Raw genomic sequence first — 14,301 nt, 5'->3', positions numbered from 1 at the left:
TAATATTAGGGCCAGATGTGTCTCAGAATTCAGTATTGTGTGAGTTTTAGGAAGGTGATATGGTCCTATCTCTTACGTACTCACCCCACTGAACCTCGAGCAATACCCTGCCATTAGACACATAAATATTTCTGTGGTATATACATGACTGTCCTCTTAAATTATTATTTAACTAGTTTTACATTAGTTTGGGTCAGATTTTCCTGTTAAAATGAATTTCGATGCCAATGCTTTGCTGAGTTTTCAAATTTTTTTAAATTGTGGGTAATGGATTGTATACCAGGATTGAGATAGTCGGAGGGGTGAACAATTTTGACAGAAGCGAAGAAGCCAGATGATAGACATGTTGTGATGAGCGTGAACAAACCAGTTTGGCTGGAGTTTGCTTAAAGACAGAAATGTTTTCTAAGTGACAAGCCATTAACACTCTTTGAGCAGTGTTTACCACACTGGGTGCTCTTCTCTGAGATCCTTGCATCTAGTAGACTAGACATCCACGTACACATGTACTATAAAGAGAAACAGGCCAAGCGTAATAAAACACAGACTACGATATTGTTATAAAGGTTATAGAAACCTAGGAAGAGAAAATGCTGTTATACACTATGACTCTGGCATAGTTAATCATTTAAAAAATGCTATTTCATACCATATTAATTGGAAATGTTCTTCTTGAAGCAATTACTTTGGACCTATATTGTCCCATTTAGATTAAAAAAAAAAAAAATTTTTTTTTTAATGTTTATTTATTTTTGAGAGAGACAGAGACAGAATGTGAGTGGGTCAGGGGCAGAGAGAGCGGGAGACACAGAATCCGAAGCAGGCTCCAGGCTCTGAGCTGTCAGCACAAGAGCCCGACACGGGGCTCGAACTCATGAGCTGTGAGATCATGACCTGAGCCGAAGTCGGACGCTCAACCGACTGAGCCACCCAGGCGCCGCCCCCCCTCCCCGACCCGCATTTAGATTTTTAAAAGTCACTTACCTTAATTAAAATTTCTATTTTTTTCTTTCATTGTTTTTTAAAGTTCCGGTCTTCAGCAATAGCAGTTTGCTTAATTTATTTTTCTTGCCCTTCCACAAGGTGGCAATGAAGCACCCCTCTGCTGTTACTGCCTGCAATCTGGACTTAGAAAACTTGATCACAGACTCAAACAGAAGCATTGCTACCCTGGCCATTACTACACTCCTCAAAACAGGGAGTGAGAGCAGTGTGGACAGGCTCATGAAACAGATATCTTCTTTTGTGTCTGAAATCTCAGATGAGTTCAAGGTAAAAGTTTAAATATGATTGTTTTCTCCCAGTCTCTGGCTTGCCTATTTCTTTTCTTAACAGTGTCTTATTATTATTATTTTTTTAATGCTTATTTATTTTGGAGACAGAGAGAGACAGCGCATGAGCGGGGGAGGGGCAGAGAGAGAGACACACACAGAATCCGAAGCAGGCTCCAGGCTCTGAGCTGTCAGCACAGAGCCCGATGCGAGGCTCGAACTCACAAACCGTGAGATCATGACCTGAGCCGAAGTTGGACGCTTAACCGACTCATCCATCCAGGCGCCCCTTCACAGTGTCTCTGGATGAGCAAAAGTGTTAAATTTTTCTGAAGTCTAATTTATTCATCTTTTTCTTTTACTGTTATTGTTTTGTCTACTTCCAAGCCTCAAAGATACTTTCTTGTGTTTTAAATGTTTTATGGTTTCAGCTTTTACATTTTGGCCTCTGATCCGATTTGAATTAATATTTATGTATTGCATGTGATAAGTTCAGGTTTTTTCCATACTAATATCTAGTCATTCCAACATAATTTGTTGAAAAGAATTCTCTTTCCCCATTGGAATGCTTTGACATCTTTGTCTGAAAAGCAGATAATCATATAATTGTAGGTATATATCTGGGCTCCTTAGAATATTCTGTTGATCTCTTTGTCAATCCTGTGTCATTACCAAACTGTATTGATTAATGTAGCTTTATGGTACCTCTTTAAGTGTCAAGTAGTATGTTCTTTCAATTTGCCCTTGTTTAATATTATAGGTCCTTGACATTTCCATATAAAACTTAGAGCTGGCTTATAATTTGTATAAAACAAAGTCAGTTAGGATTATGATTGGGGTTATGTTGAATCTATAAATAAATATGGGGAGAACTGACATCATAACCATATTCTTCCAGTTCATGAATATGGTATACCTCTGCCTTTATATAGGTCTCCTTTAATGTCTCTGAGTAATGTTTATTACCAATTACTCTATCGGTCTTGCTCATCTTTTGCTAAATTATAAATATTTTATGCTTTTTTTTCTATTAAAATTTCTGTTTTATTGTTTGCTAGTAGTATATAAAAATACTTCTTTTTCTCATAACTTGGTATCCTTTCTGATACTGAAACCTTATTGGTTCCAGTAGTTGTTATGCATTCCTTAGGGTTGTCTATATAAATAATCATGTTATCTGTGAATAGAGACCGTTTTACTTCTTCATTTCCAATCTAAAAGCCTTCCCTTTCTTTTTCTTCTTGCCTAATTAAAATGACTAGGACTGCCACTACAGTGTTGAATAGAACTGGTGAGAATGTGTCAGAGATGATCAAAAGAACAATAAAATAAATTTCAGTTAAAAGAATTAAAGTGGAAAGATGTTATTATTTCTTTCTTATTTAATTCTCAGCCAAGAAGTATAACTGGCTCTATTTACTCCCTTCTAGTATATATCTAGACTTTTAAAAAAACAAACATAGCCTGTATATTCAGGTGGACATTTTGAATCCTGGGGAACCTTGGGAGATTATGAAGGTCATTTTGTAGTATAGCTTACTGAATGAGCCTCCTGTGCTTAGACATTTAGGTTTCAGTCTTTTGCAATTACAAGTAACTGCAGCGGATAACCTTGTGCATATGTTTTCTCAAAATGTTGGAGGTGCATCTCAGGGTCAGTTCCTAGAAGGTCACATGCTAGGTTGAAGGGTAAATCGACATGCAGTTTTGTACAGAATGCTAAATGGCACCAGCAATGTAATAGAGTGCCAGTTTCCCCATAGTCTCACCCGTAGAGTGGCTTGTATTTTGAAGTTTTGCCAACCTGATGGGTGAGAGAATGTATCTCAATGTAGTTTTAATGAGTTTCTCTTCTTATGAAGGAAGGTAAACATCTTTTTACATTTTTGAAGATCATTTAATAATTCTTTTTGAATATTGTTTGCTCATCTCTTTTCTCCATCTTCTTCTATAGGAAGTTTGGTCTTTTATTTCCTCAGTTATTTCAGGTTTTTTATATAGTGGGGATATTAGCTCTTTATTTGTGAAATGTGATATTTTCTCCCCGTTTGTCATTTGTCTTTTGACTTTTCTTCTGATGTCTTTCATATTTTATTTATGCGAAAGTTCGTTCTCTTTATGTGGTCAGATTTGTCCACCTTGTTGCATTTGACTTTTGGGGAATAGTTAGAAAGCCTTTCCCTTCAGATTATAGACTCTGATTGGGTGAATAAGGATTCACCTATGATTTCTTCTAGTGTATATATAGTTTCATGTTTTACATTTAAATCTCTGATCCATTGGATTTTATTATTACATACGGTATGAGAAATGGATCTAATCTTATCCTTTTTCAATGATTATCTCATTGCTCTCCCTGCCTCCAAATTTTATTTATTTATTTATTTATTTATTTATTTATTTATTTAAAAAAATTTTTTTTAACGTTTATTTATTTTTGAGACAGAGAGAGACAGAGCATGAATGGGGGAGGGTCACAGAGAGAGGGAGACACAGAATCCGAAACAGGCTCCAGGTTCTGAGCCGTCGGCACAGAGCCCGACGCGGGGCTCGAACTCACGGACCGTGAGATCGTGACCTGAGCCGAAGTCGGACGCTTAACCGACCGAGCCACCCAGACGCCCCCCTCCAAATTTTATTTAAAAGACGGGTCTTTGCCCCAGTGGTTTGAGACACCACCTTTATCATATACGAAGTTTCCATATGTACGTGGGTCTATTTTTGGGCTTTCTGTTCTGTTTTGTTGTTCATTTAGTCATACATCAGTACCACACACTATTTTAAATATACGAGCTTTATAGGAAGTATTAATACCCCCTCTTTGGTTTTTTTCTCTAGCTATTCTTACATGTTTATTTTTCCTTGTGAATTTTAGTACTAACTTGTCTAGCGTCATGAAAAATCTCATTGACATTTTTATTGGGATCACATTGACTTTGTACGTTAACGTAGGGGAAAACAGATGTCATCTTGATGTTGTTGAGACATCCTATCCGAGAACAAGGGATATCTTTTAATTTGTTCAAGCGTACTGTTGTGCCTTAATGTTTTATAGTATGTTTATGTTAGTTTTGAATGTTCTTAAAATGCTTTTCTGATATTGTCTTTTGTTGCTATTATACATGTTTGTATCCATTAGATCTCATTAGTTATGCATGTACATGTTCCCTTTGTATAGTTCAAGATCTCTTCCAGCCTTAGAGATAATAGCTTCTCCCTCTAAAAGTAAAGGACAGGGGAGCCTAGTTGGCTCAGTTGGTTAAGGGTCCGACTTCAGCTTAGGTCATGATCTCATGGTTCACGGGTTCAAGCCCTACGTCAGGCTCTGTGCTGACAGCTCAGAGCCTGTACCCTGCATCAGATTCTGTGTCTCCCTCTCTCTCTGCCCCTCTCCCACTCATGCTCTCTCTCGCTCGCTCTCTCTGTCTCAAACATAAATAAACAGTAAAAAAATAATAAAACTGGGTTGCCTGGGTGGCTCATTCGGTTAAGCGTCTGACTTCGGCTCAGGTCATGATCTCACGGTTCGTGGGTTTGAGCCCCCCGCCCCCCATCGGGCTCTGTGCTAACAGCTCAGAGCCTGGAGTCTGCTTCAGATTCTGTGTCTCCCTCTCTGTCTGTTCCTCCCTGGCTCGCACTGTGTGTGTGTGTGTGTGTGTGTCTCTCTCTCAAAAATAAGTAAACATTTAAAAATGAAAAGTAGAAGGCAGGTTTCCACCTTTCCCTAGAAGATACACCTAGTGCTTTCTCTAGAGCAAAAAGCAGGCATGCTCACTGTCCAGTATAATAAAGATGTAAAATATTTGAGTTCCACACCTCAGGGTTCTTCCGTAATGGGAGCTACCGTAGCCCTTTTCGCATTGCCCTCTGGGAATTGGGGCCGAGGATACTGCCCCAGATGCTGATGCTCTAACTACTGCCATTGCTGTGAGTATTTAGCCGCCCATCTCTGATCCAGGAGTCTCGTGTTTTCTCTCCCAGCAATCCGTGAAATCGCAGACTAACGTGTTAGCTTGCAAGTAGGGTAAAATTTCACACCCTACTTATTTGACACTGGTCTTTAAAGTTAAGTTGTGGTAACATTTTCCTAGAAACCATTTTGTGAACTAGTTCCTTAGTAACTCTTCTACGGAAATCGGTCTGTTTACGCTTTTTCTCTTCACTGTTGACTTTAAAATTTTTCTGGGCTTATGTGCTTGGAGCAGGGGGATGGGGTCTCTTGAAAATTGTTTATTTTCCTTTGAGCCCTCCTACCCGATCCTTCACGGAGAAGCCTTATTGCCATTTGAGGTAACTACAGCCCCTTCTTAGCTTGCAGCGAGTAAGAGGCAAAGTATGCCTCGTAGCTAAAGCTGTAAAGACGAACATCCTTTCTGTGTTTTTCTACAGGTGGTGGTTGTACAGGCCATCAGTGCTCTCTGCCAGAAATACCCTCGAAAGCACAGCGTCATGATGACTTTCCTCTCCAACATGCTCCGAGATGATGTAGGTAGACAAGACATATTCTCATCATAGAAAGTTGCTCTCTCAAATTCTTAACGATTCCCATGAGATCCCATCCGTCGTATTTAAAACAGCTTTATCCTCTCAGCATGCCTCCGAAATAGTGTGCTTAATTCTGGTTGCCGTCTTCTCATCACTAAACATGCTGTTGTTTTAGCACTGGGAGCACAGACACTTTTGTTTCTTTCAGAAGGGAAAGGAAATGAAATTTGAATATTATAAGCTTGAGCCTTGGAGTTAGAAGCATTTCGTCAAAAAGCGTCCTCCTCCGAATGAATGGCAGTTTTCTCTTTTGCCAGGGAGGCTTTGAATATAAGCGAGCCATTGTGGACTGCATAATCAGCATTGTGGAAGAGAACCCCGAGGGTAAAGAAGCCGGTCTAGCCCACCTTTGTGAATTCATTGAGGACTGTGAACACACTGTTCTGGCCACTAAGATTCTACACTTGTTGGGCAAAGAGGGCCCCAGAACGCCCGTCCCCTCCAAGTATATCCGCTTTATCTTTAATAGGGTCGTACTGGAGAACGAGGCTGTCAGAGCTGGTGAGTCATTGGAACGCTGATACCGACGGGACTCCTAATCCTCTGAAATGCTTATTAACTCAGGGGGGTGGTGATGAAATTGGAAAATGAAGTTGCAAGGTCTGAGTGAGGGTGGGGGCTTGGGACCTACTTGGGCCAGATAACGCAGCTCTTTGTTGGCGCTCGGTTTCCATCCGGATTTCTGCTGCTGGTTAGAGACAGATAACTCTTGACTTTCAGTATGATAGGAATGTTGTGATGGCATCAGGTGGTTTTTTTCAGACTTAGAGCCATTAGTATGAAGTGTGTGTGTGTGTGTGTGTGTGTGTGTGTATTTTTAAGTGACTTTTTCAAGAGATCTTAGGACATTTTTTTTTGACTTCCTCCTCTCTAATCATTCCTTCCCCTGAGCATATGAACAGGTGAAAAGCTCTCCTATTAAAAATATAAACTGGGGCACCTGGGTGGCTCAGTCGGTTAAGCGTCCGACTTCAGCTCAGGTCATGATCTCGCGGTTCGTGAGTTTGAGCCCCTCGTCGGGCTCTGCGCTGACAGCTCAGAGCCTGGAGTCTGTTTCGGATTGTGTGTCTCCTTCTCTCTCTCTGTCCCTCTCCCGCTTGTTCTTGTTCTCGCTCCCTCAAAAACTGAATAAATATTCAAGAAGATTTATTAAAAAATATATATATAAACCTTCCTCTGATGCACTGTTTCTTACCAGGTATTGACTATACCTCCCCTGTCAGATAAACTTGAAGTAGCCGTTACTAACTGCCTCCGTGAATTTATTCCCCATTTTTTTCTTCAGCTCACGATAAACTGGCTCTCTCCCTTAAAAGCCCTCCGAAGCTAATTTTTAAAGTTACCGATAAGCTAGTTGGAAAATCAAGTTCTTACCTTTGTTCACCTCCTTCGGCCTGAATGAGTGGCTGAACACATCTCGAAACTCTCCGCTTGGTGTCCACGAGAGCCCGTGACTTCCGTCCCTCCCCAGTCTGATTTGTAAGGCTCCTCTTTCGTTCCTTAAAATGCTCATTTCCCTTGGGGGTCTGTCTTACCAACTTAAAAATACACCCTCAAAAAATACACACTTGAGAATACACACACTTTGTACTAATGGCTGTAACGCTGTCTTTTGTGGGGGTCGTTTTCCGAGCTCCACCGCTATGCCGCGGCATTGCGGCCCCGGGTCTCTTTCCTGAACTTGTATGCCCCTGTCTGAGGCACTTCAGGTGCAACCCAAATGGAAGTCCTCACCTTTACCATCCACTCAGCCGTCAAGACAGAAGCGGATTCTGCCGTTCTAGAAGCCCCATCGGCTCCCTGACAAAGTTCCGTCAACTCCGCCGCCTTAGCGTTTCTGCATTCTCTCTTTTCTGTTTCCCCAAGTGCTGGTGTAGGCCCTCCTCCATTTCAGATGCCCGCCTAGTCCGACTGCCTGGTAGTCTCACAGGCGTCCAGTCTGTTCTCCACACTCGGCTTCCAAAATGGCCTTGGCGCACAGAGTCTGCTTACGAACAGCCAGTTCGTAATGCGCCCTGTTACAAATACGCAGGTGTGCCCTGTATTCGATGTCCGGTCATAAGAAGCGTGAGGCTCAAGCGTACCTGTTCCGTCGTGTCACTGCCTCGCCCCGCCTTGGATTTGTTCTCTCTGCCTGTGGCGCTCCTTCCCCGCCCTTTCCCTCTGGCTAACTTGACTTGTCCCCTCAAGTTTTAGCGCAGGTGGCAAGCGTCCATCCTTGGGTCACTTCTCCAGCAGTTCTGATTTAGGCTCCTCTCTCTCTCTTCTCACGTAGCATCCTGGATGTAGTTCTGCCGTGGACTTTACCACGTTGTCATTGTCTCTTTACTTACCTGTCTTCTCCACTAGAGTCCAACTCCCTGAGATCAGGGACTGTGTCTTTTCTCTTTCTACCCCCGGCACCACTCCCGACAAAAGTTAGGTAAGCAATAAATCTTTTCCTGAATGGAGTGAATTTAATAGTAGAGTTGCTTTTTATGCTTGGGGTTGGTTGTTTGTGTTAGAGCTTAATTACGTCACTGTGGTATACAGGGGGCTGTGGTCAGAGTGGAGGAAGGCCTATATATATATATATATATATATACGTACATATATATATATACACGTATGTATGTATGTATATATATATATATATATATATACGTATATATATATATATATACACACATACACACACATGATTCTTTTTTCTCAGTGCATAGAGAATTTTCCTATCCATAGCTGTCTTGGGCCTGCAGATTTCTAGTTAGGCTTAAACGGGTCAAAGAGATAAAATCAAGAAGTACACAAATTAAGAGAGTTTATTCCCACTGAACACGGGGAAGCTTCTTTTTTTGGTTTTTGGTTTTTGTTTTTTGAATAATTACTGCGTACCCCTGAGACACCAATACAGTATTTATGTTGTTCTGTTTTATGCTTCATTGTAGCTGCTGTGAGTGCTTTGGCTAAATTTGGGGCTCAGAATGAGAATCTTCTCCCAAGCATCCTTGTCCTCTTACAAAGGTAAGTATGTCTTTTTTTTTTTTTTTTTTTTTAAGGATGCCATATGACTGAACAGACAATGCTTCCTTGTACCATATCAAATGTTCCGTGGAGCCCAAGAGTAGAACTGATGGAGTAAGTCAGGGGCGAATGGCATTTTTGTTATCTTTCTAGTAATTGTGTGTGCACACGTAGATTTCATTTTGACTTTCTCCCATGGAGTTTGAGGAAGTGACTTAAATATATGTGCCTCAATTTGCAGAGTAGGGGCCAACCTCAAAGTGATTCGCTATGGAGAGTTGAAAAATCAGCTTTTCGTGGTTTCCACGGTTCCCTATTTGATGAGGAAAAGATCTGCTTTAGCAAATACTCGGTGATTACATCTTATAATTGAAGCAGAAAAATTATAAGCTAAAGGCTGGCTGGCTGAAATAAAACAAATTGCCATTTGAGTAGTAACAGTGGCTGGATTCTGAATCCTTTTTAGTATCCTTAGAACGCGTAATAGTCCCATCTCTTAATGATGAGGAAGTCTAAGTCTTTACCAGGGTCATGTGGCTGCATATTCAAGACTAGACTCCAACCTGCTAGCTCATGTTTTTGTATTCTTCCTAATCATTTTAATGCCTGCTTACGTAGTGCTTCTGGTTCATAAAGACCCTATTTCTTTACCAGTTCAGGACAGTCTCCCAAATTTATGGAGATTGTAGGATCCACTGTTGGCTGTTGAGCTCTTTTCCAAAGGTAGTGTCGGACAGCCTGCTCTGTGTCGTTTGGGTATGGTGGGAAGGAAAGCTCTCGGAAAATCCGAGGGTGCTGTGACGTGCCTCTTCTGTGTCCCCTGGACAGGTGCATGATGGATACTGATGATGAGGTTCGGGACAGAGCTACTTTCTACCTGAATGTGCTGCAGCAGAGGCAGATGTCACTGAATGCTACCTACATCTTCAACGGTCAGTGAGAGCCAGGAATGGAGACAAATACGTTTTTGGTCCCCAGATGGCATCTTGGAAGCATTATCTTGTGATCTGCATTAAGAGCCGACTTCACCAGGCACATGCTTGTCGTTTGTCTTTGCATGCGCTTCCGTTTCTAGGGGCACCGAAAGTATGTAAGGGCCCGGAGAGCACTGCTTGTTGCTGGTTCTCCTTGAACTTCCCCTGGACTGGCTCTACCTTTTCCCTCTATGTTACGGTTGTTCCCACGTGGCTAAGTTGCTTTCTTTCCTGGAAGGGACTTCTGATTTGTTGGATATCTTGATGCTCTGCTCCCATGCTTCCTTGGGCAAAATTAGAAGGCAGTCTTATAAGACAGCTTCATTTTGAACCATTTAAGTTACGAAGTCTGTGGCTTCATCCTTCTCTTTCTTCAGAAAGCTTAGATAAATACTACACATCTGGGCCTGTCTGGATCCTAGGATGGGCAAGGAGTTAGAATGCTGAGATTTCTGTTTTGTAGGCCTCACTGTCTCTGTGCCGGGGATGGAGAAAGCCTTACACCAGTACACATTGGAGCCTTCAGAAAAGCCCTTTGACATGAAATCCATTCCTCTTGCTATGGCTCCTGTCTTTGAACAGAAAGCAGGTAACGGGAACACTTTGCTGTTCGTTTTCCTATGTGTGAGTGATTTTGCACCAGTGAAATACGCTGTTAGTATATTTTCACAAAGACTTCTTTGATTTGTTTAATCGTCGCTCCTGAATCTTATGGAACTTAACATGGATTTTTTTTTTTTAATGTTTATTTATTTAGAGAGCAGGGAGGGGCAGAGAGAGAGGGAAACAGAGAATCCCAAGGAGGCTCTGCACTGTCAGCACAGAGTCCCGACGTGGGGTTTGAACCCACGAACTAACTGTGAGATCATGACCTGAGCCAAAATCAAGAATTGGAGGCCTAACCGACTGAGCCACCCAGGCGCCCCTGGGTGTGTTTTTTATTTATTATTATTATTTTTTTAATCTTTATTTTTGAGAGAGAGACAGAGGCGTGAGTGGGGGAGGGGCAGAGAGGGAGGAAGACAGAATTGGAAGCAGGCTCCAGGCTCTGAGCTGTCAGCACAGAGCCCGACACTGGGCCCGAACCCACGAACCGCGAGATCATGACCTGAGCCGAAGTCGGACGCCCAACCGACTGAGCCACCCAGGCGCCCCGGATGTATTTTTTTAATTAGGGTTTTTAAAAGTTTTTTCCTGGTTTTCTCCTAGAGTATGAAACATGACCCAGATTGAGTTTTTTCTTCTTTCGCTGCTAAGTGTTCCCGCGTGTGAAGTTCGTGGTCACTGCGTGTCTCAGGGCAGTGACTATGCTGCCAGCTGCCGTTTTTTATTTTCTGAGATTGGGAAATTCTTAATTTTGCTACTGGAGGCTTGTTGTGAAACAATGTATGGCACAAGCTCATAAAAAATATTCCCAAAGAATATCTCACTTTAAAACTCAAAAAAGAAAAGAGTTTAGTGGCTCAAGGTGAGGAGGAGAGATATCTTCTAACCTTCCACATTCTCAGTTTTTCTATTATGACACAACTCATCTTTCTGTCTCGGTCATGAGGTCTGTTGTGTAAATTGCGCCTTTTAGTAGTTTGGTTTTTTTGGGACATCCTGGTCCCTTTAAAGAAAATTCTGGAGTTTTAGGCCCACTGATTATTTCACAAACTACATTCACTAAATACATTTCAATATGAGCATCTCTCTGAAAAGGGGGACAGAGAACCGACTGGTATAATTTAGGGAATAGCTCCTTGTACATCCGCTAGAAGTTTCTGTCTACGTTTTTAGCTTGACAGTGGGCGGGAGGCTCATTTGACTGTTCACATCTGTCTTTGCAGAAATCACACTCGTGGCTACCAAGCCAGAGAAGCTGGCTCCTTCCAGGCAAGACATTTTCCAAGGTAGGATGATTTAATGGGTAGAAGTAATAGTCTCGCACCCCAGGCACAGTAAATATAATGAAGTCCGCTACTTTTATTCAAGTTGATTAATTCTCAGCCCTGGAAACCTTTGTGCGAATCATTTATCGTCATAAGTGGCGGCTACCGGGAATCCCTGGGACTTTTCAATTTCCAACTGCTAAGTCACTAACTGGGAGAGTTGTTCTTACTAGGTGTCTCGGTTAATGGGGAACTCAAATTTTACAATACTAGGAATTTATTTTTCTTTGTAGTAATTCAATAGATAAACTCTCATAAAAGATTACTTCACTAACGCTCGGGGACATTCTAGTAGAGCCTTCCAACTGTTAGTGAAGCAGTGGAAACGTAAAACATTTGAGGCGCCCAGAGGCATGTCTTTTCCTCTGTGACTTTCTTCTCTTTTTTTTTTTTTTCCTTGAAAGAACAATTGGCCGCCGTTCCCGAGTTTATGAACCTAGGACCCTTGTTCAAGTCTTCTGAGCCTGTTCAACTTACAGAAGCAGAGACAGAATATTTTGTTCGTTGTATCAAGCACATGTTTACCGATCACATCGTGTTCCAGGTGAGAGAAGGGCTATCCGTGGCTCCCGCCCTGGCTCCGTGTGCTTTAGAGATGAGTATCGACTCCCCTTTGGTGTATGATTCTAGTTTATGATTATGATTTTACTGAGCAGTAACTTGGCCTCATTTCTGGGGTTTTTTTCCTGACTCAGTACTGTAGAAATGCCTTCGTATGATGGTTAAACTTTATTTATTTATTTATTTATTTATTTATTTTTATTTTTTTATTTTTTATTTATTTTTTATTTTTTTCAATCTCAAAATCAATGATGGTTAAACTTTAAAAGGACGTAAAACCGAAATGTCTGAAGTAGCTGGCACAACATCAAGTATATAACCTATTAAAAAATAATCCTCGGGGCGCCTGGGTGGCTCGGTTGGTTGAGCGTCCGACTTCAGCTCAGGTCATGGTCTCACGGTCCGTGAGTTCAAGCCCCGCGTCGGGCTATGTGCTGACAGCTCAGAGCCTGGAGCCTGTTTCAGATTCTGTGTCTCCCTCTCTCTCTGCCCCTCCCCTGTTCATGCTCTGTCTCTCTCTGTCTCAAAAATAAATAAACATTAAAAAAAATTAAAAAAAAAATAATCCTCATTTAACATCAGGGTAAATTAAGTGGCTTGTTCCAAGAGCTTGGATTTCAGTTTGCCTCTTAGCTGTCAGCCTTCTACTGTCTTGTTCAGTAGACCTCAGTCTCAGGAAGAAGCAAAAAACTGATAAATAATGCAAACAAAAAGAACTCAAGGCTGTCGTGTTGCCTCGAGGGAAGTCTTAGGAGGGGACCTGCAGGACAGTGTAGAGAGGAAAGGGACAGTGGGTCCCAGAACAGAGCTGTGGATTATGGGTGGGAAGGAACAACTTGCTGGAAATCAGTTCTTCTCCACCATAGCTTTTCTGTGTGCTCACTTTTCAGTTTGAATGCACCAATACTCTCAATGACCAGCTGCTGGAGAAGGTGACAGTGCAGGTGGAACCATCAGATTCCTACGAAGTGCTGTGCTGCATCCCAGCCCCCAGCCTCCCTTATAACCAACCAGGAATATGTTACACTCTTGTCCGTTTGCCTGATGATGATTCGACAGCAGGTACCAACCCACAGGAGGGAGGAGATAAGGTTCAGAACGCAGGGCAACTTGAGCTCTTAAACGTCTGGGCAGATGTTTGGGGGTCAGGAATATGGTCCTCTTCCAGAATTACATGCAATGACAATGATGGTATATTTATATTGATAAAATTAGCTCCTGCAGAAACACCAATTTTATAACCAGGTCTCTAAGTAATACTCGCGGGACGTTTAAACTGAACGTATACGGCGGTAGCTCCGAAAGGAACCCGTGCTTTCTGTCGTAACAGTGTGACCACGAATGAGGGTTCGTGTACCTGGTGTCGCCTGTGAAGGATCGTAGCCTACTTCTCAAGATTTTTTTCGGGGGCCTCCTAAGGACTTTGTATTCGGTAGCTCCATGGCATTTTAAGATCATCGTTTCTGGGGGGTCCTACGGCACAAGTCTGAGAGTATGACTCATCCTGACGAGTGGCTTAGCCAGCCTCTGTATCTCCACATTTGGGAAGGGCACTGGAAGTCTCTCCTTGGCCCATATGCGCTCTTGAGGGAGGGGTGGGGAGACCTCTGAAGGGGAGCCAACGGCTAGGGCCAACAGGATGTACAAACTTGGGGTTTGAGGTCTTGTGACCGACCTCTCTGAATGAATGTCAAGTATTTATCGCACTTGATTTTCTTTTCCCGTTTTCCCACCTGAGCTCTTCTCGGATTCACTCCGACACTGTTACCCAGTTTTTACGGAAATAAGCACACGTATCGCATTGATGTTTTCAACAATTTTTATTACTAGTACAGGAAAAAACAATTTTTACTACCAGTACACGAAAGAACAATTTTTACTACCGGTACAGGAAAAAACAGAAGTTAACAAAATTAACAAATACTGGGGAAGTTACAGAGTTACAAGAAATCGTAAAAGTACTAGTAAATAGTTATCCCTGGTCATCATTCAGTTCCGTCTGGGGCTTAACCTGCC

General features: G+C 42.1%; 1 protein-coding gene across 1 annotated transcript in view; it reads left to right on the top strand.

The window, feature by feature from the left end:
* Positions 1-14,301, top strand: part of COPG2 (coat protein complex I subunit gamma 2) — a 115,369-nt gene that overhangs the window by 56,404 nt on the left and 44,664 nt on the right. Inside the window, exons 12-20 of the mRNA XM_060633159.2 lie at positions 1,084-1,272; positions 5,661-5,756; positions 6,074-6,317; positions 8,744-8,819; positions 9,648-9,751; positions 10,257-10,382; positions 11,623-11,685; positions 12,129-12,268; positions 13,176-13,347. Coding sequence (XP_060489142.1) covers positions 1,084-1,272; positions 5,661-5,756; positions 6,074-6,317; positions 8,744-8,819; positions 9,648-9,751; positions 10,257-10,382; positions 11,623-11,685; positions 12,129-12,268; positions 13,176-13,347 — 1,210 coding nt within the window. The remainder of the gene's footprint in view (positions 1-1,083; positions 1,273-5,660; positions 5,757-6,073; positions 6,318-8,743; positions 8,820-9,647; positions 9,752-10,256; positions 10,383-11,622; positions 11,686-12,128; positions 12,269-13,175; positions 13,348-14,301) is intronic.

This window comes from Panthera onca, chromosome A2, assembly GCF_046562875.1.
Source record: "Panthera onca isolate mPanOnc1 chromosome A2, mPanOnc1 haplotype 2, whole genome shotgun sequence".
Classification (NCBI taxonomy): domain Eukaryota; kingdom Metazoa; phylum Chordata; class Mammalia; order Carnivora; family Felidae; genus Panthera; species Panthera onca.
The sequence above is the reverse complement of the archived record's forward strand: the minus strand, read 5'-3'. Positions and strand labels throughout refer to the sequence as shown.